Consider the following 27,117-nt stretch of genomic DNA (forward strand, 5'->3'; position numbering starts at 1 on the left):
TTTAAGGCAATCACTCAACAGGGTAAGAGGAGAGATCACAGAGGAAAGAGAAAGAGAAGGGAACAAAAGGTATAAGTACATAATTATCACCTACATAGTAGTGATGTGTATGTGTGTGTTTGTGTCTAAAAATTTCAATAGTGGTACAGTGCTTAGCATCTACGTGGACATGAATGTGTGTATGTCAGATTCTATCAGTACAACTGAGGCTGATGGGAATATCCTTAGTTTTTCAGTTAATTGGAATTTTGACCAGATGATAAAAGTGAGAGGATCATCAAAGTCATTAGCATTTATCATCTGGGAAACATGGATGTCTGTACAAAATGTCATGGCTATCCATCTAATAGTTGTTGAGATATTTCAGTCTGGCCCAAATTGGTGGTGGTGCTACTGCATTCAATAGTGCATGACCGTTTAATGTGTGCTTTCTGTGGGCGAAAGGTCTTGGATTTCGTTTTTACCAGCAGTGAGCAGGAGGCAACATGGAAATAAAGCTTATGATTGAAAACACACAGGTTAAGATTGTAAGTGGATTTAACCATTGTGAATGACTCACGGGTCTAAGCCTAATGGGTGAGCATTGTTTGCAAACCCACACAATAAACAGACTGACCACCCATGTGTTTTATAGGTAGGATGCCAGTAGGGGATTGATGCAGAATGCATGTATACACACCCACACAAACAAGCAAACACACGCATATTCTGGCCCGTAGCTTGGAGCTGTTGTGCAAGGTCCCATGCTAACAACACAAGCACATAAAAAAGCACCACTCCTGTCTTGCAGGCCCCATTATGTCAATTTGCTCAGAGAGAGACAACTTCCTAGAGAAATAACAGGAGAAACAATTCACCCCCTGAAGGTCAATAGGCTTTAACTTCCTCCAGTGGTTTAACCTCCATGTGTCCTGGATATTTTACTATGCATTAACCTAATATACAGTCAATGATTTTAAGTGGTAAAAAGCTGTATTAGCCTCTCATTTTCCTAAAGAAAAAAAAAGCAAGATTGTGGGTGCAATGGATGAGGCTTAATCGCGAGCATGTGTGTATACCGAAGGGACTCCAGGTAAGAGGACAGATAAGAAACGTAAATGTATGTAAATGTCAGGTAAGTATAATGCCTGCGGCTGAAAGAACGCATGCATGTTTCTGTCCTTCTCTCTGGCCAGGCATCTGCAATTGTTCATGTATGTCAATAAGAAAAGGAGAGGGGGAACAGAGGGAGTGTGTGTCTCTTTCTTTCCTTCCATAAAACAGTCCCTCTTTTCTTCTGCTGACTTTAAGAGAAACCTGGTCCCGGGATGGGAGCCAACTTTGACGCGCACACTCAGCCTGCGCTGCTCAATGGCCCCTATTGTTGTTTCAAGGGACCTTTTTCACAATTATCAACCCAAAGAAATTCCTCATGGAATTACTTCTGAATAAATATTTTTTCACTCCTTTCCTTCTCCCCTCCTTTCTGTTTCGCTCTCACTCTATTTCTTGTTTCTAATTTGTTTCCAAATTCAGGGCTGCGAGAAGGCAGCCAAGGACAATGGTGTTGAAGCACTGGGTCTTGTGGCTGCAAGTGGCGCTTGTATTTCCTCTGCAGTTCTCAATCTTTTATTCAAATTACTTTTCTGTCCCTTTCTCCGTTTCTGCTTCTCTGATTTCCACTTTCCAAATAGCTGCTCTGCCTACACAGCACAGCTGACCTCTCACTAACCTCAAACCATCTCTCCAATCTCAGCCAAGAATCCTTACAGTCAGCAGTTGGGGGCATGAAATCAACACAAATGACAAAAAAGATGGCTTACAAATTACATCTTCCGTGATATAAAACACCATATTGATGCAAGCAGCAGAACATGCTGATTGCTTTATTCCATCTATGACACAGTCTTAAAAGTTATAATTTTTTACCTTGAGCTGCATTCAGTTTCTGTCAGGTTTCTACATGCTAAGCAACAAGCGCCTAGGATTGGAACAGGAACTGTCAGAACAGACAGTAAAAGAGCAGAGAAGGAAAAGAAGCGCTGAATAGAGAAAACACACCACCACTTTGTTTTTGGAACCTGGTCCTTTGGCTCCAGTTTTTGGCCCTCTCCTGGTTTCCTCACTCCAAATCTCCTGCCCCACATCCCACTTTCCCTCCCTCTCAATCTTTCTGAAGTACTAATAACAGATGAAGGGTGGTGTGCCACCGGTTCCTCTCATGCCATACAGCTGCCGGTCCGTGCCAGCAGATGGCCCAGATACTGCTCTGACAAAAAGCAAAGAGAAGTGGGAGAGAAAGAAAGCAAAAGCAAAAATTTGACTTTGGTTAGTTTTTGGCAACATACATTAGCAGGCACACATGCAATTCGTTTTGCGTACTGTTTGGTAGATTATTAGATATAAAAACACATGGCAGCGTGATTCTCAGTGCAGACATTTCCTTCTATCCTAGGCTTGTCATTTGTGTCTTTTTCTGTCATTGACTCTCCTCTCATTATCATTTCATCCTGGAAATAGACAATGCAAGCTGACAGGTAAGTAATGTATAATAGGAGTGAATCAGGGTTATACATTTGTATAAATATGGGTCTATGTTGGGCCAGCCTGTGGCCGGGGCAAAATAGGAAACTGCTATGGCCACGTCCATTCCTGGGGGACCCCATTTGGTTTCCTTGGGGATGTGTTTCTGATACTGCACCTGAGGCACCAGATCCACATACTTGCAGCTGCTCACAACTAAAGATTAGAACACCTTATCCTACAGGCTGTTCTTCCTTTTCAGCTTGCAGTCTCGCTTGAAGGTGGTTGTTAATGGTTCAATTACGGCAACTACAATAAACCTGTAAATACGAAGACGATGATTGCTTTGTGCCTGCAGGCGATTACTGGACCAATTCCACAACTTTTTGTACCCATTAGTCATTTAGTCCCCGAAATATGAAAAAGAAAATATGGCCCAGGTTAAAAAAACTGGAATAACGCTGCAAGACAACAGCACAGAAGGAGGAGGATAGTGCAGTTAGCTTCTTAATGTCAAATTACTTCTGTTTGTGTCTTAGTACCTACTGACCTCCTACCGTTTTTACTGTATCTGCTGTAAATGATATTCAAAATTGTCACCTTGGGCCTTATCCTCCCACTTTTTTGAGCGTGGCAATTGCTGACTATTTTGTAGAGCTTAATGTAGCTTTGGTAGACAAGTCATCTGGGTCACACATTGACTTAAAAAGGCTAAGGCTCGTCTTAGGTTTATAAAAGTAGTGAGAAAGTTGAGTTGTTAAGAGGCTCAAAGCAAAAAATAAACATAAATAAATAATTGTAGAAACCAGAAATGGAGGTGAAATTAAGGAGGTGGAGCGATGATTAAATGCAAGGAGAGATGGAAGTAAAGGGACCATATTAATCCTTGCAGGGCCACAAGCACTGAAAAGTTTTTCCGTCTTTGGAATTGTACTGAAGAAAGGTTCTAAGGGGGACAGTTGTTGAAGTGTTGAATGTGGTGGTGTGTGCGTCCAACAGACAGCAGCGGAATTAAAGAGCACCTAATGAGAACCGCCTGTCACCCCTGGAAAGCAACCCAAGTGTGCTTCTCAGTTCAAAGGAATGGAGGAACAGTGGGTGAGGGGGGGGGGGGGGGGGGGGGGGGGGGGGGGGGGGGGGAGTTATTTATTCAGCAAAACATAAGCAAATGAGTAATATGGTATTAATGATGAGTAGCGGAGGCGGTAGTAGGCAGAGAGGAGGTCACCAAGGGTAAAAGGGGTACACATACTAGCACATATTGGTAACTGTTCCATAATCAAGTAGACCAAAAGAGTAAAATCCAAATAAGCTCCCTAAAACTGCCAGATGAAGCTAATAGCTCAATCGTGTAGCTATCGTTTAAAACTAATCAGATCCAGTTATTCTAGAATAAGCACATGTAAGAGTGGCTTGTAGTTTTCTCTGATTTTACTGGCAGAGGGACACAATTTCTTGGTCCATCGTTTTTCTGAATTAAAACTAGCGATAACCACTTGGATGCAAAAGTACAATTCATTGATGAGAAGAACTTCCAAATTAAATTCCCTTGAGGTCAACAATTAAGATAACCATTGTGTCTCTCTGGGATGAGTGCAAGAGGTCAGCAACTAGCCCTAGGCAAGGAAGAAAACAGCTGTGATGTGAAGTGACGGAGGTCTGAGCAGCTGGTCACGGAGCTAGAGGTTACAAACATCAGAGCAAGGGGCTTAAGTTTAAAACTCAGTGGCAGTGAATTCCAGTGAATGTCACCAAGTTACAGTTAGCACGCTAGCGTCTGGCGAGCCTTAGGCTTCAGGCAATGCTTTCTTGTTTGTTGGGGTCACAAAACCTCAACACATCCAAACAAAACTGTCTCCAGACAGAAGAAACAGGCAAACGAGACAAGTGACAGTAAATGGGAGCTGTCATCATTTCGGGGTTCCCATAAACACCATCCTATGGCTAAAATTCTGTTTGTTATTTTTAACGTACCTTTTATCACATAACAGAACTGTTCTATACTGCAGACAATTACAGATTGAGAAGCCAAAGGACTGGCAGTGTTTAATCAATGCAGTGTTTACAGTACATACATGTAGCAGGTAAACAAAACATTTAAAAACAGGGTGAACTGAACTGACAAATTACAAAAACTTCAAAAGCATCTTTGTCTGCTGTTTGCACGTTTGAAAGAGAGAACAAACAAAAAGATAAACCATAATAAACCTCCTGTGACTCGACACAGCGACACGGTAAAATGACCATGGGGTTTATAATCTAATATTGTCACTGCAAGGGTCCACACATGCATCCACATGGAGGTGTGGGGGGGTGGATCAGCAGGAGAGGATGATCATGACAAAGCCTTCCTGGGCAGAGTCCGCGCCACTGATTAAAACAATATTACTCATCTCACCAGATCAGCAAAACTTCTGCTAACCCAGCAGAAAGACCATACGGTAAACACACAAACAAAAACAAACAAAGGTTAAATAGAGGGATCTATGGTTGTTTGGGATATGCTATAAAAGCAATGTTGTAGTGAGTTCCGGTAAGGTAAGCAGTTGCTGAGTCTGGTATGCTATTATGGCATTATTTCCTGTAATATCATTTAACTGCAGCGGCACCCTGCTGTGGTAAAATTGCACTTATGGGTAAATATTGAAAAAAAAGGCCAAATTGACTCAGGGAGCTATTTGACATAAGCAGAAACAAAATTACGACCCAAATCCCCATTTCAACAACTAAATTAATACAAAACAATCTCTCATGAGCTTGTACAAGATCTGGCAAATAGTGGCTGGTTTAACATCAGACACCATCGCCTACTCTTTCCTCTCTCTCCCATTTTCCCCCTCGTTTCTCATTTTCCCAGACTTGAGTCAAAACCTGCTGCACAAACAAAACAGCAGAAGCCTAAGGTCAATAACTTAAGAGCAGCCCACTGACGTGGAGCAAGCAAGCCAAGGCCTTGGAGTCAAGCATTCGAGCCTCTGAAACATCCCCCTTAAGACACCAGCAGACATTCATCAAACACGGCTGTGTACACATCCTGCGCTAACTTTCAAACTCTACTTGCATCATGGCTGTGCTGTGTATACACATCTGCAGATTTCACATTGTTTGTGGCTGGAGTTTCTGTGCAGTCTCAAACTGAGCTGAGCTATGCTGTATTGTGGGTGGGCATATTACAGGTACAGGCAAGGGAAGAGAAAAGAAGCATTCCACTCATTATTAGCTCTACCAACACCAATGCAAATAGGTAATCCTCACACTTTGGAAATAAAGTAATAACACCTTCAGAGAAATTGAGTATTGTGTAGGTTGGTACTTAAGTGTGGGGTACTGCATATCATTCAATGTGGATTTCAATTATTTCTATACCTTTAGAGCACTGAGTGTGTGTATGTATGGTGAGTGGCGGGTGGCGACAGGCACGGATTATGTTCCTGTAATCCTTTTCATCACAGTAGGTGCTCACACTGTCTGTGGTAGACAGCATGATTTATATACATCTCTTACAGGTTGGGAACCCCTCCCCATGTGTCTAAATGGATTAAATGGTACAAGCTTTCAAGCATTGTTTTTGTGGATAAAAGTTAAAAAGAATAACATCAAAATAAGCTTAACCAAAGGAGTAACCAGTAAATATACGTGTTAAACAATTGTCCTAAACTAAGGTTGTGCACGTGTGTAGTTTGAGTGTGCCGTTCTAACTTGATCTGGCACAGAGGTTGACTTCAGTAATCCAAATCAGTCACAGTAATTCCATTTCCCCCAAACACACATCCACATGCAGCCCAAAGACAAGTGTTCATTAGCAGAAGATAATGGCCATCTCAAACATCCTGCTGCCACAAAGCTGAGGCCACCTGACATTTGACCCCTGCATGTGAACTCAGCAACTTCCAGCCAACAAACACCTGTTTGTTTGTAACTGCTAGTAACAGTCAGAAGGAGGGGTGTTTTTTCAAAGTGAGTCATTACACTCCAACACACAAATTGTTGATCTGCTAATCCCGTCCGTAGGGAGGTCTGGACAGTCACAAGTGTCTGGGTGCTGATTAGGAGTGAGCTGGTGAATGAGTAGCAGACCAGGATAAGGCTGATTTTACAGGCTGTTGTTTGGTAATTAGGGTGCTGGTTTACATATCCTGACCAGTTCAAAAACACACAGACACCCTGCTGAATTGTCTCCTAGCACATCCACTTCATCGGTGGCTGACTTCTTCTACAAAAGGCAACCAACAGTCTGACCCACTTTGATTGTTTCTGTCACTCATTTCTGAGAAGGCAATTAAGCTAGCCACACCTAAATTTGGAGTGCACACATATCAAAGCCTTTATGGTAAATCCACTGAAACGGACCAGTGCGAGCTGACAGGCAGGTTAGCGACTTTATCCTGTCATTTTCTTTCTTCACAAAGACAAGTGTTGCAGTATGAGAGTCCTACCCGAAGAGAGGCTATGAAGTCTTCATGTTATGCAATACGAGAACCACACACAACATTAGTTATCAAATTGAGTCGGACTTGATAAATTTAGCGCAAGGATACACATGTGACTACGTCTGGTTTTCAAAATAATGTGTCTATACAGTATGGAAATAAGATTAATTGGATTATATTCACAGAAAGTATAAAACATATTACATGTGTACATTAAAAGTAAATGGACACATGTAATTTACAAACACATGGGTGATGTCATGGGTCCGAGGCCCACCACCCAAAGTGTCTCCAAATCCTGTGGGAAACACTGAGTAAAAAGCACATTTTGACTATTTAATTTATGCAATTGTGAAAAAAAGGCAAAATAAATGGGAAAAAATGTACTTGTTCGGTATTCGGCAAATTTTTTCATTATATTCGGTTTCAGCTTTGGTCAAGAATTTTCATTTCGGTGCATCCCTACTTGTCATCTCTCCATTTTCCCCTCAAACATGCTTGAAATAAACAGTATTTATTAGGTTCATTCTATTAATGATGGAGATTACACTGACTATTTAATCAAAGGTCAAAATAAAAATATACACAATTGCCCAACCCTTTCCCAATGTCACAGTCAATGTGATGATGTATGTGAATTATGTAAACAATGGTTGTAATTCCAACCTAGTCCAAACTTTCTTAGACAACATTACTGTAAAACTCCAAAAACATGAGGAAAATAAATGAAAGGAAATTCAAAGACAGGTTACACCTCCCTGGATGGCTAACGATTATTTAATTATCATTTGTGAATGCAGTTTTAAGAAGAGATACTTTTATTAAGTCTTCCTTGTTGATGCACTTGAAATTGAACTATTTAGTGTTTGACAGTAAGCTGCCAAGCAGAAAACCTTTTTTAGCTAAAGGCTAAAAGTAACACAATGGACGACAATCAAAATAAGTCTTCAACTTGGGACAATTATGTAATTCATTGTCCTTCTCATTATGACTTTCAAATTTCAGATGCCTCAACTTGAATGCACAACTAAGCTGCATTGCAATGCAACAATAACATACCTTTAACATAAAAAGCAAGTGGACTAAATGATCACTGCAAAGAATTAGCTACCCGATGCAAGTTTGAAGTCTATGCAAGTTGATTTTAATGCTGGACTGATGTCAACCTAAAGATTTATGCTATGTTTTTGTAAATGATAGGCAATAATTTTATTTTTTAAAGTATAGACTATTTGTATTTCACGAGCTAAAACATTCAAAACCAACAGTACGGTTAAGTATGGGCTAAGTTCTTCACTGCCTCAGTATGTGGACCCACAGCCACAGCCAACCTCTGTCTGGTCCAGCTGCAATGACGAATACCAACGGCCACTTACAGCCCACAACTGTCCAGGGCTTGGCTAGGGTCGGAGAGGGCATTTCTTGGAGAGAGAGGGTGGTGTGCTGGGCTGGGTGGTGCTATGGTCACTACAGCGCAGTGAGAAACTAGCCACCACACAAGATAAACATAAACAGGGACACCCGCTGGGCAGGCTGACGCCGCGTGCCTGTAAGGGTGCCTGCCAGCCTGGGCTGTGGCCTGGGGGTGTGGGCATGGTGACTGAGCACCCCTGTAGACACCCCAAGTCGATGGGTTCACCCCAGTGGAAAGTCTGCGTCAGCCCCAATGGAGCCCACTGTGGCTGAGAGAAGGTAGCGATTCACCAGACCCCCCCCACCCCCCCCACTAATGTAGCCATCACTTCCCAAGCCACCACAAACTAAATGTATCTTCCATGCACCACAGAAAATAACATAACTGTGGGGACGGGGGACGGGGGGGGGGGGGGGGGGGGCTGATATAAAGACATGGGGGTTAAGATGGAGGAGGGATCAGTGTTGAATAGACAAAATAAGACTAGAGTGATGAAACAGGGAAGCGACTTAATAAAACAAAGAAAAAAATATTGAGAGCAAATTAAGGAGGAAGAAATGAAGAGAGAGACAAGAAGACAATGAAGGAAGGTCTGGGAGATCAATGGAGCACTCCTGAAAAAGAGTAAACGAGAGCAGACAGAGATGAAGAGGGGGGGTCTCTCCCCAAGTCAACCACCACATATTTTCCCTCGTGAGGGATATAATTTACACAAACCCACTAAAAAGGTCAGGAGCAGAGCATGCGGTGCCAACTATATCTCAGCAGCCAACAAATTTTTTCCTCCTGTTTCTCTTTCTGTCCGTCTCTCTTTCATTCTGTCCCTATGTTTGTATGTCTCTAACCATCCCATCCTTTCCATCTATTTTTATGGGACCTACTCCAATCACTGTGAATTTTAGCTTGGGAGATGTGTTCGTCTGTGTTATTCAAAGACTTTATGTCTTTTAACAATCTTGGTTTGTGCAGTGTGTGGTTGGCAGGCAGTAGTGTTCCACTCCAGTTTCAACGTCTCGCATCCCCATCTTCATTATGGTCAAAGCACAGAGAGATGAAGGGAAGAAGAAAATTGTGGAAAAGCAAGGTGGTATGCGTATGGCAATGCAAATACTGTAGGCGGCGAAAAGGACGGATTTAAGTCATGATGGCTTTGTGTAACAGAGAATAAAGAAGCATGCTATTGAATTACACAGCCTTAAAGCAGGACTGAATGAGTTTTAAGGCATCAGTGTACTTCCAAAGAAGTGGTTGTTGGGCTGCATCTGACAACTTTTATAACTTTGCAAAACCAACATTTCCGTCAAGCATGCCAACTTCATGCAGGTATTAGCCATGTGTGCGGAGGTGAGAAGATTAGTCAGGATTTGAACCTCTCTCTCAATCTCTATTTTTTCATTCTAGACACAACTTTTTCATATGTACAACCAAGTGAAATACCTTTGAGAAGGCACTGTTCAAAAATCTTATCTCCAATATATCTGCTAATGACTATAGGCTTTTCTCCCTGCCTTTGAGGGTGGCCATTCGGAACACCTATCCACACTTTTGCCCTTAGACATGGTCAGATGACAGTAGTAGTTTCAAGTATACCTTAGCCTTTGGACCACCAGACACCTGTAGAATAGGGTATGGTATTTGTCAAAAATAACTGAAAACTTTTCTCTGAGAAAGAAAGCTGGGAGTGAAAAATAAAAACATGGAGACCAAAATTATCCCAGAGAAAACATTGTGCGGCTGGAAGACTAGAAAGGCTCTATGCAAGTACAGTGCATTCACCACATTCCGTATTTACTTCAAGTATAAAGACATCAGTTGACAAACACTGGTGTTGAAAGTGCACAAAAGCTTAGACGACACAAATGACCGAATTTGATGTACGCGTTTATGCGTGTGTGCACAGTAGTTAGCTCGTAGCGGACCATGGAGACAGTGCACAGCCTGCCAGCTCACAGCTGTGAGTCCCAACAGTTTAACAGTAGCAGTGGACCGTGAATGGACCACGATGGCCAGGATGTGCCGAGAACAGTTTAGAATAATACAGGCCACCTCACCAGTGCACGTGTGTATGAATTTCTATCACCACTCGTCCATCAAGCGTGTGTTTTTTTTCAGTCCAGTGCTAATGAAAGGGTTGCTCCCTAAAACACCACCCAGGCAGGTCAGACTGAAAGACCCAGCAGCTCTCCAGCTTTGTCCCTTTGGCCTCTGAGGAACAAGTGATCCTTTAAATATTTTCCTGCAACTAGGCCTTCCTCTTTCTCCAAGTTGGTCTTTTGGTCAAATGTGTTTGTGTAAAGGTGCTTTGTGAAGGAGTTGCTCTTTCACCCTCACTGCAGGCCCAATCCACACAGCTGGCATATAAAGAAACCCACTGGAAAGGAAAAACAGCAGGATACAGTAAACATGTAGGTACAAAACTGAGCAGGCACATCAGCTTTACAATGTCTGTTTTTCACTGACAAAAAAATGAATTCCTGTTAGGAAGGAAAATATAAACTAAAAGAAGAGAGCTGACCGCGAAATATAGTTTCTATAATAATAGAAAGCTCATTTAGTTAATATGCTGGCCTGATAGCTAAGCCCCAAAGAGCAACTTAATTCAAAATGAAAACAAAGACAAAAAAATAAAATATGTGGAAAATATACTGTTGTACCCTCTTGTTGAAGTATCACCTATGTGGCGCCTCAATGCATGGCTTAAGAAAGATATGGTTGATTAACACTATGTCACTCCACCTGTCAAATTCTCCTGAGGGATGATGAATACTGTTTGGCGATGGTCTGCATGTGTTGAAAAAGGTGAAGAAATGGCAGATCTGTCCAGGCATGTTTGTGTGTATGGCAGAGTGGCATGTGTGTGTTTGTGGGACTGACCTATCCAGCTTGCTGGTAAGAAAGCAGCCTCTCCAGCTCACGGTTGGGCAGCATTGTGAGAGACACCTGTGCCCCAAATACCCTCAACACACACACACACACACACACACACACACAGCATCTTGTTGTATTTTATGTGCAATGACAATAAAGTCTCTATCTATCTATCCATCTATCTAAAGTGCATCGAAAGAGTGCCCCTATGTTGGGGTTAATGGCATAAAATGATGTAAAATCTCTCATGCCCTGTATCCCCACACACATTTCTATAGATAATGGACCAGGACAGGAACCACTTTCAACAGACTCTCGCAATGGGAGCTATGGGTGAGAAAATCTACAGACTTTATGGGAGACAGCAAACCACCCCTTCACAATCATCCATGTAGGTCTGTTTGCCTGCACCAGTTACTGCAGCAACAACACAGACAGGTCCATTTCCACAACAATTTAACAAATGCTAATTTGGAATGGCAGATTACGTTACACTTTTTTGTTTATGTTATGTTACATGCTAAATCAGTCCTGTAGAGCACTAAGGATGCCTTAAACTTAAAACTGTTTCTCTAAATCAGCAATCATGATGAAGTCTACTGTCTTCATCTTCTTGGTCTTGTGACCAGAAAAAGTAATCGACAAGACAGCAAAGGCACAATAGAGGGCTTACACTCCCAACTCTTACAAGACTCTACCTCCTGCTTGTCCCCAACTCTTCAAACCCATCCACTGCCCCCCCCCCCCCCCCCCCCCCCCCCCCCCCCCCCCCCCCCCCCCCCCCCCCCCCCCCGGCTTCGCACAAAGCTTTCATACAATAGCTGACTGACTAATTGACCTCACCGAAATAATGTTAGCTGGCTTCAAACAGAGGACATTCAGTTGATGTTAGAGCAGGAAAGCACACAGACCAACTGAGGTTCCCCCTGAGGGTCCTCCACCTTTTCTTCCCTTCTCCCACTCAGCTTTCTTTGCACAATAGAAAAATTATTTCCTGACCACCGTCACCTCCTCAACCCTCCCACCAATTATATTTTGATGACTTTTTTTTAATCTTCTTAGGCCAAGTGCACTTGCACAGACGCACACACAACCTTGGGCAGGAAAACAGGGAGGCCGAGCAGGTGCAGACCAGCTTTTGTTGTCATAACATTTCCATGGAGACTAGAGAAATCTGACAGGCAGTGATGTTGTTTAGTCCTCTTCCTGCTATTTTCCTCTCTGTTTTCACATACTATTCAGCAACGTGTGCGCACATACACACATGAACATAAACACATCTAAGTACATATAAGAACAGTCTCAAACTCTGCTGCATCAACACAATTAAAACCCACTGAGGCATCAGAGCATCCAGTCATATGACCAGTTATGTAGCGAAAACACTCCTATACACACACACACAGACGGTGAGCAGCAGCATGCCTCAGCACTTTTCCCATTTAACTAAGCGTGGCATATTACTCCTGCCTCACTGACAATGACATGTCTCCACAGTGTGGGCAGACACATAGGGCCCACATGGGAAGTGACATCAGCCAGGAGCATATGTGGCCCACCTGCTGCCGACCAGTCACGGAGCCTCTCTGATAAAGAATTTCCTTCTGTTTTCTTGAGTTTCCATTTCAGACAGCAGGTCTGCCAAAGACGGGCCCAGGATCACTGGTTTCTATCATGGAAGCATGATCATAAAAGAGAATACAATGAGCAGACAATCCACCTTGCCTGCTCTCTCTATTAAATGATAGGAAAAGTCTGCTCACTCAAACGCACTTAAAAAGACGGAACGCTGGGCTGGATCTGGCTCTATTGTGCCAGATGTGGATGAGCAGCTGTGTGGATGTTATGCAGACACATGGGAAAAGCCATTGGCTGAGATATTAAGAGATTAGCTTTGGCATTACTATTGTGATTGTCTACAAGTATTTGGACTGAATTTGAAATGAAACGATGACTATGCAGTTCAAGTGCCAACTACTCATCATAACAGGATAATTAGCTACCCAAATGATGCTTTAGCAGGCGTTTTTCACATGATCATTGATTCATACACAATGGAATAGATTTAAGGTTACAGTTGGTTATAGGTGTGACATTTGCGTTCGAGTCTACAGTTGTTTCTTAATATAAGGAACAAAGAACCCATCATGAGGCTAAAAAAATCACAATAGGTGGGTTGAAATCCAGTGTTTGGTATATTTTAGGAATAAAGACTGCACAATCCGGTAGACCACGGAAGACTGGACAGAAGACTAACTGGAATGGTGAAAAGACCCTTTACAACTGTCCAACAAGTCAACACCTCTGCAGGTACAGATGGGACAAAAACTAGAATCAAGAGAGGATTGCATAACCCCCAAGGGTTGACCACAAGATACAAATCCCTAGTTGTTTGAGTAAATGGATAAAATGTTTGGACAACAAGTACAGTAAGAAATCTATAGCGTTCTGGAGCAAAGTTTTATGGAGAGATGAGACACAGATCAACATGTACAGTACTAGAGTGATGGGAAGATTATAGCGTGGAGGAAAAAATTTACTTCTCATGGTCCTCGAAATACTACCTCATCTGTCAAACATAGGGGAAGAGGCATTCTGCCTTAGTCACTTATAACAGCAGTAGCAAGATAAATGCAGACTTGTAAAGAAACATCAAGCCTGCCAAACTCGTTGGAGAATACATCATCATACAGCAGGACAATGATCCTAATGCCAACACAACAAAGGGGTTTTTAGGGCCAGTTTTGCTTCAATTACGTTTGGTCCACTAAAATTGAAGGAATAAGTATAACAATATGTAAATGTTAATATAAATGGCAAATTAAAGCTGAAGTCAGCCCTTTATTCATTGTTTTGGTCCAAATATAGTATGCTAGAGTACAAAGCCAACACAACATAAAATGTGTCAAATACCTATGGAGGTTTCAACCACTTTTGATCGAATGACTTCACTTTTGAACTTCCATGTTGACAGATCAGGAGAGGTTAGGACTACCGCAAGCTTTATCTCGGTTTTATCTTGGACTGTGTAATTTAAGGGGGTGTATCTCTGCCTCTCCCGTCTGTCTGTACTTATGAATTATGCTGACATGAGCAACTCCTGCTTGTCTGTGTGCATCAATACTGCAATCTCTCCATCACTCCCTTTGTAGCTTGATTATTCTTTGAAGGGCTATGAGGTGTGCAGTGACATGCTGCCAATCTGCAGCGGTCCCAGAGGCAGCAGTGGAGGCCAGGCTGCCGGGCGGAGGTGGGTGGGGTGCAGGGCAGAGGAAACCATCTACTAATGGGAAACACACTTCTCTTCATCGTTCTCTCCAGAAAACAGAGAGAGGTGGCATGCATCCAGAAGCGAGGCATGATTTGAAAACGGGAGCTCTGCCGCTCCACGGTTCCTGATTTTTGTGAAAGGGACAATCATGAGTCTTATAAAACACATGCTTGTGTTGAAAGAGAGTTGGGGGGGGAGAAGAGGGGGGTATATAACACATAAAAAAAAACAGTAAGACATGGTAGATAAATTGGATTTTCACCCAAGCTACTCCTGGTTTGGAAAATCTCCTTTAACCTGCCATTGCGGCTCCTCCAGGAACAGTATCTCCTTGAAATGATAATAATGCAGTGTGTTTATTCATCTTTTGAATTGCGTCCGTGTATTGTGAAGAATGACCTGTGTTGTTTCCACTTTAGCCGTGGATCACATCTCTATCAAATGCTTAGTTACTGGATATCTACCCTGCAGTGCTAGAAGAAAAGTACTGAAATGGACTTGGGATGGCCCAAAGTAGTGTGAAGTCTTTTGGTAGGGCAAAGATCCCAAATGTTATTGCCAGTGCATTTTTAATAAAGTGAAAAGAGACATTTTTCCAGATGTTGGGGTAAAGCAATATCTGCAGCTGCAAGTGCAACTCCGTAAAGGATGGAAAGCAAAGTCTGACACTGTCTCAAACTCCAAAGCGGAGACACATTAGAGTGAGGTTCCAGAAAAAGCCATCCAGTTTTGAGTCACTTGTGCAATTAGCTTAACAGCATTAAGACTTTCTCAACTGCCACATAATGCAGAGCAGCTTCCCTTGACAAATCATCTCCAGTTTAGTCTGCATGAAATTATAATCCAAACCATAAAAGAAAATAAAGGTGAATGGAAGAAGAGAAGGGGAAGAGGAAGGAAGGGGGTAGCTAAAGGTGGGAGGGAGAGATTTTTTCTATTTTTCCTTCTGTGGTGAGTTCACACAAAAGGGTCCCTTCTGATCCCTGGAGTGCTGAGCACATACCTGCGGGATGAAATCAAAACCCTCTGTGAATTATATTAACTATCCCCTGCCAAACGCTCCAGTCCACATACTTCCATGTGTTTTTACCAGTTCTGAAAGGTTCCATTAGGCTTTGCACCCCCTCCCCCACCTAATTAGAATCCCAGACATCAGCACCTTCAAAAACTCAGCTCCCTCCTTCAATTTCGTAGCACAGAGGGAAAGAAGATCTAGAAACAGAGGAGTGCGGGCACAAATGGTCACAGACAGAAGGTCTAATAGGTGGCCGGATAAGAATAAAGAAAAGCATTCAATAAAGGACAACGGCTTTATTTTTGACAGGTTAGTAGGGCCCTGGAATAATGGGACATTTGCTCTGTTAGTTGATCACAGGGCATGAACGAGGAACAGAGGACTTCTTCAATGAGGTGTTAAGAAGCAAAAGAAGGCTGGATTTGCCATATGAGCTTCCACGAAAAGTCCATGAAAGCTCATAGAGAGACGATATAAGAGGGGATTTCAGAGCTCCCTCCTCCTCCCTTTTCATGCTCTTTTCGTGATCAAACCTCCCCCTCCACTGAATCCCAAACTGAAACCCCAAATGACTAACAGATTCCAGACACCATGTTTCAACTGTCAGAACACAGAGTTCAGGTTCTTTGACAGAGCGTGTGCGGTCACATCTTTATCCTATACCCTCCCCCAAGGGGGTGCAGCAGCTGAACTGTCGACTTGACCCTGAGGATCACCTGAATGGTGTAGTCCTGCCTCTCTCTCCACCTTAAACATGAATTTCTGAGCTGGACCAAAACAACAAAGATCCATTCGCTGTTAGAAAGTGAACTCTCAGAAAGGAGCAAGGTCAAACGATCGTTCAAACATTCTGTGGCATTTTTTTGGTCTGGTTTGGTTAGCGGTGCTCCAGCTGCACCTAATCCCCACAGGAAAGCCTTCATCTGGGACTGATTTTCAAGTGCCTGGGCCGGGTTGGGATAAAGGGGGGACTGTTCTGTAGAAGGTTGGTTCCCTTCTGAGGCACAGGCCTCTTCTCTATCCATCTGATTAAAGAGATTTGGCTCAATTATACCCAATGACTGGGCTCTGCTCTCAGGTACGACCCTGGTAGGAAAACACGGAATAGATTGTGGACAGGCAATAGAGGGTGTGAGTACATGCATTACACCTGGGGCACTACCCATGCATCCACCGCAAAAACCTCTCTTTCTCTCCCTCTCTCTCGGGTAACAGCACAGTCAGTCAGCAGTGCTTGCCTCAGAGGCCACGTTCTTTGTGTAACCCGTGACTGGGTTGAGAAAACAGTGGGGTCGGCTCTCCAGGGACAGGCTTGTGTTCTCTACATTCGGAAGGATCGATACTAGTGGGTACCGGCTCACACCAATCTGTTTTAATCAGCCTCATGCCAGAAAAAAGACAGAGCAGCAGAGGTGCGCCATGATGAGGAGTAATAGAAGATGCATGTGGGTATAGGCCTACATGTGTCCACTTGCAGGTGTTCATGTGTTTGAGGAGAGGAGCAGAACATTAATAGTGACTGAGGACAGTTACAGGGGTTAAGGCCAGAACTTTCTCCGAGGTTACAGTTTAATCATGCTGAATTCTAACCAACTCAACCCTGGAGAACTCACTGTCAGCTTTATGATACGAGTACAAGCTACTATACAGGCACCTATCATCAAGACTTTGCTGTGTTAAGTGGGGTGGGGTGTGAGGTGTATCTATGTGTGTAGCTGCTAAAGCGGGGGGAGTATGGATAATTATCATGACGTCTCAAGCATTTACACGGCAAGCTGGTTGCAATCGTGCCCAGTTGTAAAGTTCACTGATTGCAGCTGGCTTAGAGGCCCAATTAAACTCATTATTATAATTCAGGTTTATAGAGGGAAGAGTATGAGGGAGAGAGCGGTACACAGAGATCCAAACTGTTCTCCAATGTCCAGATCTGCAGCCTGTATGGAAAACAGGCATGCAGTAATAGCTACCTCTGCACAGTAAAAAAAACACCCCTCTCAGACTCATCACCCTCCATCCCTCCATTTTTTTGGGTCTCTATTTCAACCCCAACCAAAAAATAAACATTTCCCCTCCATTATTCTCCATCCAAATTATATTCCACCCACAACCCCATTTTACTGGCTCATGCTCCCGGGCCTCTTTATGTAGTGACACTCCAAAGAAAACAGTCCTACTGAATGTTGTGGAAGAGCACAGCAAACCAGCTCGCTGCTCCGATTACACATCATGTTTACCACAGCCTTTTCAATTAAAAACAGACAAGAAAAAATAACTAATCCATCTTTATATGCACCTCAGGCCTAAAATGACAGGGCGGAAATGCCCCATTATGAACTTGGAATTTCTTTTGACTTTGAGCTTCCTCAGCTGCTGATGTACAGTGGCACGGTTCAATCTATCAAGTGCAGAGAAAAATTGAGACAAGGCCTCCTTTTGATTGTTGCATTTTGTCTTTTTCATAGCTGCCTCTTCATATACAAAGTGGCAATGGTGAGCTAAAACAAAATTATCCACAGAAAAACCACCATGATAACGAAGCAGAAACAAAGAAATAAAATCTTAAAGGACAAAGGGACCTTGAGGACAGCCTGATGCTGAAGGGAACAAACTGAATGATGGCAAACAATGGTGGCTTTGCCTAAGAAACTACACTACACTAAATAAATATTGGCTAGCACGAGTGGAAGGAGGCCCAGACACGAGCCTCTATCCCCTAGCTGACATTGATAAAAAAGATACAGTAAGACTGAGTAAACAGCCAGTAATAATGAACATTTTGACCTTGCATATTACTTAAAAACAGGCCAGCCATTTCTGTTATCAGACTACATCTAGGGGCTATTTAGCTTTACAAGTGTTTGGCCAGCTCTTAGATGCATTTGACTGAATAAGAAGTTTTCACCCCAATTTAACTCCTGAAGCCTTGTTTGTTCTTGACAGTATAGCGGATGTTTCCCACTGTGGAGATTATTAACAGACAAGAATGGAGTCTCGGCCTGTTATAGCTGCTTGTCAAAATCTCAGATGCTGCAGCTACTTTTAAACAGCGCAAGAAGCTGGAAGGAGGCGGATGAAGGATAAAGAGGGTAATGTGAGGAGAGGGATGAGATGGTACAGTACTGTGCAAATGTTTTAGGCAGGTGTGGAAAAACACTGTCAAGTAAGAATGCTTTCAAAAATAGACATGTTCATACATTATATTTATCAATTAACAAAACACAAAGTGAAAGAATAGAAGACAAATCTATATCAAATCAATATTCGGTGTGAGGTGGTCACACCGAATAATGATTGCCTTCAAAACAGCATCAATTCTTCTAGGTATACTTGCACAAAGTCAGGGATTTTGTAGGGATACCGTCAGGTATGTGATTAAACAATTACACCAAGCTGGTGCTAATGATCACCAATTCAATATGTAGGTTGAAACACAATCATTAACTTGGAATGAAAACAGAAACTAGTGGAACCCTGGTACACCCAACTGTCCGCAAACATCTGGTCAGAAGTGGCATTCATGGAAGACTTGTGCCGAAAAAAAAAATACCTCCGACATGGAAACAAGACCAAGTGACTCACTTATGCATAAAAACACAGGAACTGGGGTGAAAAAAATGGCAGCTCTGGACTGATGAGTCTTTTTAATATTCGGCCGCAGCAGAAGGCAAACAGCACCCTGATCTCAACATCGAATCTGTCTGGGATTACATGTAGAGAGAGAAGCAACTGCCTAAACCCACAGAAGAACTGTGGGTAGTTCTCCAAGATGTGGGACAACCTACCTGCCGAGTTAAAAACAACTATGTGCAAGTATACCTAGAAGAATTGATGCTGTTTAGAAGGGAAAGGGGGTCACAACAAATATTGATTTGATTTTTCTTCATTTTATTCGATTAGCATTTAGTTAATTGATAATATAAGTAACATTTGAAAGCTTTCTGACTTTACAGCATTTTTCCACTGTACTGTATATATGAAGCTGTTCATAAACATGAAGTCTATATAGCTGTTTTGTTGGAAAGATAAAAACAAAAGTTTATGTATTTTGAGACATTTTAAGAGAGATCCTTCAGGCTCAACAGAGAAATTTAGGGGGAAAAATTTGAGTTGGGGATTGAGGTGTAAAGATGTGAAGATGTGAGAAATTAGAAAGAAGGGGAAAAGCCAGAATGATAGTAAAAGGCAAAATCTGTTATTTGATTGTGTAGCTGCTTTATATCAGTGCTGGACTGCAGGCATCTGGAGGGGATGTGGCCTTGAGAGTGATACCTCTCTGACACACCAACCCAGGCAAATGATTAAAGTGATTTAATACAGGACATACTACACACACCCAAGCAATTATGTTCAAAAATCACAGTATTTTAAATTAACCAGTATCAAAATACAGGAAACCAACTCAAATTCAATGCTAATGTATTTAATAAATCCAATATGGTGTGCTCTTCTGCTGATTTATGAAAGTGCGGACAGACACCTAGAAAACCAGACAGTGGCTGAATAAGAAGGCATCAGGAACACGTAACAGCTTGTCACCAGATGAGCAGGACAATTCGGTCAAAATCCTCACATTGCTGGTACATTCTCTTCTCAAGTTGCGCCATCATCACACCCACAAAACAGCGGCTACAGACTCTGAGTAAACTTCAACATTCCTCTGTCTACGAGCAGAGACACCACGGAGACAAACCTTCCAATAAAATTAACTAATTAACACCATCTTCTGTGGTTTCAGCAGACACCCAGTTCCTGATTAGCTCTATATCAAAGTGTCCTGTGGGGATTTTTACATACATCTAGCATGACTATCACAAAAAAAAAAAACATGTTTGCTTTGGTGCCATCACTTCCATCAGATATCCTTGATATCCATGAAAAATATGCAGGCACAGAACAATGTGATGGATTCCAAAGAGGCCCTCAGACAGGCAACTATTTGTCTCATTCAAATGAAAGAGGAAGCGGGGGAAATGGAGATGAGTGGTGAGCACAAAGCCAGAGGGAGGAGGAAGCGTGGAGGTTATTATTTTTTGAACCCGCTGTGTCGACTCCTAAACGTCTCACACACACACAGATTCCACAGGGAAGGAAAAATCAATGATATTACACAGAGACCTCTTGCCTATGGTAGTCTTGTGCAAATAAAAAAAAAAACTGTTCATACTATTTACATACATTTACATTGTAAATTGTCACTTTCCTTGCTGCAACCAAACATGGATACAGACTCTCTAATACCCGTGCCAAAGAGCTGACATGGAGTGTGTGCTGCCATAGTCTTTTCACAGAGAGGCAACACAAACGCACACCTCGGAGTGCTCTGAACAGCTACCTTTTTTTTACAGTAATAATAATGATAATAAATGTACTTAATCCAACATAGTATGCTGAATTGCAAGTCCAGTATGCTCTAGTTTGGAATGACTTGACCAGCCAACCTGTTTATAATAGTACCAAAATGCATGAGTTGGACCTGACAAAGGAACCTTTACTCCCGCCCTCTCTGTTCCCTTTTTTCCTCCATCCTTCCATTCCCCTCCTCTGTAGAGCCTGGCCACGCTCCCGCTCTCCTCCGGACCTCTGCAGCCGTGTTTGGAAAAATAAAAAAAACGACTGGAGACGGTCAGGAGCAGAAAGCAGTGAACTGAAGGGAGAAGTGTCGATGTGACTACTGCTGTTGACTGACCCTTCATAGTGAGAAAGAGTATAGGAGTCTCTGTGTGTGGCTCTGTCCCAGGAAATGGCAGGAATGTGGAGAGATGGTGTCAGAGCTCTGGGAGGTCTGCATGCCCGTCCAGCCATACAGCCGCAAGAAAGCTTCACAATGTGCGGAGGCACTCCATACATCATTCCATATTTCTGAATGCCACACACAAATATCCACATACCACACACAGATACTGTATGCTAAGTATGCAACATGGTCATGACTGTGTCAGTTATGGGGGTCAGTGGTTGCACACTGATGCTTTGCTCACCTGTTTGAAGTTCCGAGTGACACCGAGCTGAGCGAAGAGCTCAGCTTTCTGCTGTCCCAGAGCCTCACCTCCCGACCACGCATCTACACACACAACAGCATGAGAAGTTAAGTACTGTAAACACAGGTAAACACAAAGCTCCATACCAGCAGATCTAAATACAAAGACACAAGGGTTACACCAATACGTTATTCATTATACTGGCCCCCGATTGTTATTTTTGGAATGTCACATGTTGGTGTTTGTCTATTTTGAAAGTAAATATTGTTAGCTTTCAGCAAATGGAGAGACAGCAACTAATACCAACAACTCAATAGCCAAAACATGTTAAAATATTGCATTGCTCTTTAAAAACATTAATTAGTATTTACTGTCTGCCTCAAATGTGATCATTAACAAGCTGATGTTGATCAATTTTATTTAAATCGGCTGTGTATGCGAGTCATATTTAATTGAAAAAGGAATTGCCATTTTATTGCATTCTTGTTATAACATAATATTCACATTTAACAATAAATATTGGCAAAACCAACTTCAGTTCCAAGATACTGCAATCTGTGTCATTCCTCAAAAACTCATACAGGTCAAACCCCAACACATACTTTAATTATATTAAATAACACACATTAGAAACCCAGACTCCTGGTCAATTGATATAGCTATAGTTTCTCACCATATCAAAGCCGGTGGTGAGTAAAAGGTCGTCTTTGGCCCACAGGATCCTTGAATCCTTGTTGCTCTGAAGGCTCTTGGCACTCTGTGGGACAAACAACGCAATGTTTTCAATCGGACGACAAAATAAGACAAATTTTATACACCTTACTTGGATACTTGATCCTGACTTCTTTAAGTCAGTGTCATTATGATGAACCCAAACTTTAAACATAATGTTGAGGTATAGTTCAAGATAACAAGGGGGTGATGAGTGAATGATTTGCGAGGAAGAGTAATGTGACAGAGACAGGACTGTTACCCTGTGCCTCTGACAGATGACTGTGGCTGGACCGAACAGGACTTGAAAGGAGTGCTTGTTATTGTTATTGATGTAGCGGACAATGTGACTTCTGCTCCGAGCACAGCTTATATTACCAAACTGTGACACTGCTTCTGTGTGTTCACAGTACAGAGACTTTGTTACGTTTCCATGCAGAATATGTGTCAAAACAGCACTGCCATGCTGGGTTTTGATGGGAGGTCTTCAAGTACAAATGCAAAAGAGGAGCAAGAGGCAAGTGGAAGGGGGCATGTAAGTGAGTACACTGTGCTGGATTTTGTATACACAGTGTACTCAACACTGTGCTGCTATTGAATCAAGCCACATATGTACTGTAATTGTGAAGGTGAGGACAAAAGACACAATCAACTATTAAAAGTGTGGTTCCTAAGTAAACAGGGCTTTAAAAAGACCCAACACCATGCTATTTAGAGCTTATCTGTCAGGTCCCAACTAGTTGTAACATCTCAAAGCCGACAAAGAGTAACACTGAGCTTTCAGGCATGAAGGATAGCAATGAGGTTTCCATGGAACAGGAGCCTTTAGCCCCTCAGTCCACTGTGTCTCCCCAAATTACTGTTGTCATTTTTATGGCCATACTAACCCTGAGGAGCATGTCTGGAAGTTATGTGTATGGCAAGAATACAGAGGCTTATTTTCTAAGGCTTAACCCTCACAACCTCTCTATAGAGTGTTCCGCCTCATTCTTGTGTCACTGTTAAACTGCCACAGATAAAAAATTGTAAAAAAACAAATGGGGAGAACTTGTTGCTATGCTGCACTCCTGATCACCGGGTAGGTTACAGGGTAACAGGGCTCTGCACTGCACAACCTCCATGAACTATGTTTGTGTCCAAGGGGCACTTGCCAAATCTACAGCTGAAGCTGACAGTTGGACAATTAGGGATGAACACAGAAATATTAAAATCGAGTTTGAGAAGCACATGTGCACATAAAGGGACGCACACATCTATCATCTAACTCAAACCCCACTTCCTTTCTCTGCCTTCTGACATCACTCTCGCCACATGCCTGGCCTGGTGGTTTGAGACTGCTGACAGGGAGACATAAAGGGTCTGGTCATTTAAATTTCTTTAAACAGTCTAAAGAAAACATTTCATTGATGCTTGCTCTTCACAAATCCTCTGCAGGGTGCTTCTTAGTCCAGTACATGTGGACAATAAATGACACACTATGTTAGTTTGCTCCAGGTGAAGCAGGAGTTCTGGGGACAGAAGAACAATGAGGATAGGGGGGTCAATTTTAGTCTATGGAACTGAAGTTTGTTTTATTGATTTCAATGAAAAGGAATTTAAAAAAAAAAAAAACAGTTCACTCCCTTGCCCATGAGAGGGCTGTAATTGCATCTTGTTAGCATCAATGTTTAAAAGACAGATATTTAGAAATGAGGCAGTTATTTTAGGGTGATTAATTTCTTGATCAGCAGCCACTCGGGGCAGTGACTCAGCAGCAGACAAACAGCAGTTTATCCTTCCACCTTGATTTTTAGATTTCTGTTTGTAAAACAAGATACAACATTTATATTACTGAGCTTTAGAGACGTTGGTAGGCGGATTTTTGAACTTTGGAGAGAGTCAGACAAGATGTTTCCCCTGCTTCCAGTCTTCATGTTAAGCTAAGCTAATCACCTACTGGCTCTTTCTCCATACACAACAAACAGATATGACAGTGGTATCAATCTTCTTATCTAACTTTCAGGAAAAAAAGCAAATAAGCCTATTCTTTAAGCTATGCAAGGCAACGTACCACATACCTCTCTTTACTGGATACATAAAATTAAATTGATATAAATCAAAATGTTGAGTTGGAAGGTTTAAAAAAAACAACAAGATTTTTTCCCAAAATGTTTGACTTTTTCGGCCAAGACTCGTGTGCTGGAACCATCCCTGTCAGTGAAGTGGAACAAACTATAAATCACAAGCAGTCAGTTGAACGTGTGCTTATAGGCCACACTGGTGGTTCAAACAAAATTTATTGTTCACAGCTATAAGGGGACTTGACATTGTTACATATGTTGAGAGCACATGCCGACATCAAATAACAATTTTTAAAGGGAAATGTGCAGATGTGTACTTGTGCACCTCTCTCAGGGATGATGTGTCTTTGTCCATACCAGTGTTTTATCTGACACCATCTGTATGCAATACAGATGTTTTCTGGCTCCTGGTGTGCTCCCAAATAGCTTTATCCACTAAAAGGGATTAGAAAACACTCTACTGACCAGGCTTTCAAACACATTTCTAAAGTTACACTACCAAAGCACTGACAGAGTTGATAATAAGTCCTGGGTTGAATAAACACTTAAGTCGTGACTGGAGATCATTATTCAGCCCGCAGTCAGCCCGTATGCCTCATGCAGGTATCTGAACTCATATTTGCCTAGATAAGTCCTTGCAAAGGAGTCAGTTGAAAAATACCCCAGACGTACAGGAGAGGTCCAGAGTAAACTAAGACCTCCAAAAAAGCAATAGATCAGAAAAGAGCAAAGGAAGGAGAGAGGCTAAAACCAGCGTGTTATAAACACACAGAGAGAATTAATTGCCATATGGCTGTTTATTACTGGCACCACTGGCTGATTTCCTTCCAGGGGCAAGACAATGCAGAGATGGCACTCTGACCAAACTAGGAACAAGTTGAGTTCAGGGTCTGGTTAACACTGGAACTGCTTTTAGGAGCCACATATGGTGTCTGAGTCATATTTCTGGCTAACAGCATGAGATTCTTATTGTGACATGCAAGAGTAAACAGCACATATTCTGCATCATCACTTTTCTTGCCATATTCAGTCATGCTGATCTACTGCTGAGCACCAGATGAGTGTGTTCACCAGATCACAGGTGCTGTGTTCACACTGAAAGTGAATCCAGACTGACAGAGAGCTGCTAAAGTACAGGGAAGTGTAGAAGAAAGAGCCGGGAGCAGCGCTGCAGCTTTTGGACACCCGTAGTCGGTCGGGATTATGCTCTGACAATTACGCCGTTTACCTGCAGGAGGAACTCAGAGTTAGCTGCTTTTATGAAATTAGCTTTTTACGTCAGTTTTTGTGATTACAGCATTGATTTATCTTCACTCGAGCTTCTCAGCAGCAAGCTTCCGTGCATTTCCGGTTCCACTGTTGCTCTTACCGTTGGTTGGCACCCAGAGCTCAGCTGGACTACGACTTCATATTTATATAAAAAACCTGACAATACTGGACATTGCTTGGAGTAAAGAAAGTGAGAAAGTTGAACTACCGGGTGAGTTCAGAAAATATGTGTCTAACTTTATTCCAGCTATCGTTGTACTTTATTGTGAACAAGTTAGCATAGTTGATCGATCCGAAATTAGACATTTAAAAATCTGTCACCAAAGTCATTAGAATTCATTCTCAGGGGAACATAAATGTCTGTAGCACACTTCATGACAATCTGTCCAATAGTTGTTGAGATATTTCAAACCTCAACTATAAACTCAACAAAAAGTTAAGGAATCATGCTTAATCCTCTGAGCACCATGGATATCTGCACCACATTTCATGGCAATTCATCCAACAGATGTCAAGACATGTCAGCCTGCTGGTGGCAGGGGATCACCAGATTCTGGGCACCTTAAATGTCTGTACAAAATGTCACGGCAATTAATCCAATAGTTGATGAGATATTTCGGTCTATACCAAAGTGGTGGACTAACAGACCAACATTGTCATCCCTTGAGCCATGCCACTAGCATGGCTAAAAAAGGCAATTAGAATTTATGAGAAGCTTCAAAATGCACCCATTGATGTCCTGCCTTTAGACCTATTGATGAAGTGGGGAGAACAAGAGGACAAATTTCTCCTTCAGAGGATCAAATTTTAAACACTTTGAAAATATATCACCTTTCTGTGAACCGGCTATGGAGTAAAAAGGCTTAGTTTTACCATTACAGCATCCCTCAGGCCTTCACTACGCTGCCTGAGCCTACCAGCTCCAGGACTGAAGGCAAATAAAGCAGCCTGACGTCCTACACGGCAGATGGCTACACATGCTCCATAGATCATACCGTTGTGATGTCATCCTTCACCCAGAGATGAAGGCATGTGCAGTTTTGAGCCTTTTAACGAAGTTGTCATCGGGGCTTGGAAGCTGGAGCGATACAAGTGCAATTGAGGATTAGGGGTTTGTGCTGGGCCTCCGCTCACCTTTTCCCAATAAACAGTGTTTCAGCTTAAGGAAGCGTAACACAGCCGTTAGAGAGCTACATTACCACTAACACCCCGAGGCAGCCAGAGGACACAACATCTGGACCTTCTATGTGTGTATATAAATGTTGCCAAACAGTATCTCTCCTCTGCAGTTATAAATATAACTCAAATCCCATTGAACTAGATCCCCCCTCCTCGCGGCTGAACCTTACCGACATGCTAGAAATCGATCATGACACACTTGAAAATGAGGAGAAGAGAATAGGGGGAGGGAGAAAGAGAAAAAAGAAAAACAAATGTTTGCCTTAGCAGCAAAGGATCCAAGCTGAAGGAATTCACACAGAAGGACAGAGAGAAAAGAGAAATGGTTCATGACTCAGAAGGTGTAAAGAATCAGTTACACCTGTTTGAGTGACAAACAATAAAGGAAGTAGAACATTACAAACCCAGGTGTCTGCATCA

The 27,117-nt window shown here is 42.3% G+C and overlaps 1 protein-coding gene across 2 annotated transcripts in view; it reads right to left on the bottom strand.

Moving 5' to 3' along the window:
• The window catches only part of LOC123957023 (mitochondrial import inner membrane translocase subunit tim16-like), a 112,868-nt gene that overhangs the window by 56,907 nt on the left and 28,844 nt on the right, over nt 1-27,117 (bottom strand). For both annotated transcript variants that reach the window (XM_046029650.1, XM_046029628.1), the window contains exons 8-9: nt 22,152-22,235; nt 21,479-21,561 (exon numbers count right to left, since the gene is read on the bottom strand). In XM_046029650.1, the coding sequence (XP_045885606.1) occupies nt 21,479-21,561; nt 22,152-22,235 (167 nt within the window). The remainder of the gene's footprint in view (nt 1-21,478; nt 21,562-22,151; nt 22,236-27,117) is intronic.

This window comes from Micropterus dolomieu, linkage group LG02, assembly GCF_021292245.1.
Source record: "Micropterus dolomieu isolate WLL.071019.BEF.003 ecotype Adirondacks linkage group LG02, ASM2129224v1, whole genome shotgun sequence".
NCBI lineage: Eukaryota > Metazoa > Chordata > Actinopteri > Centrarchiformes > Centrarchidae > Micropterus > Micropterus dolomieu.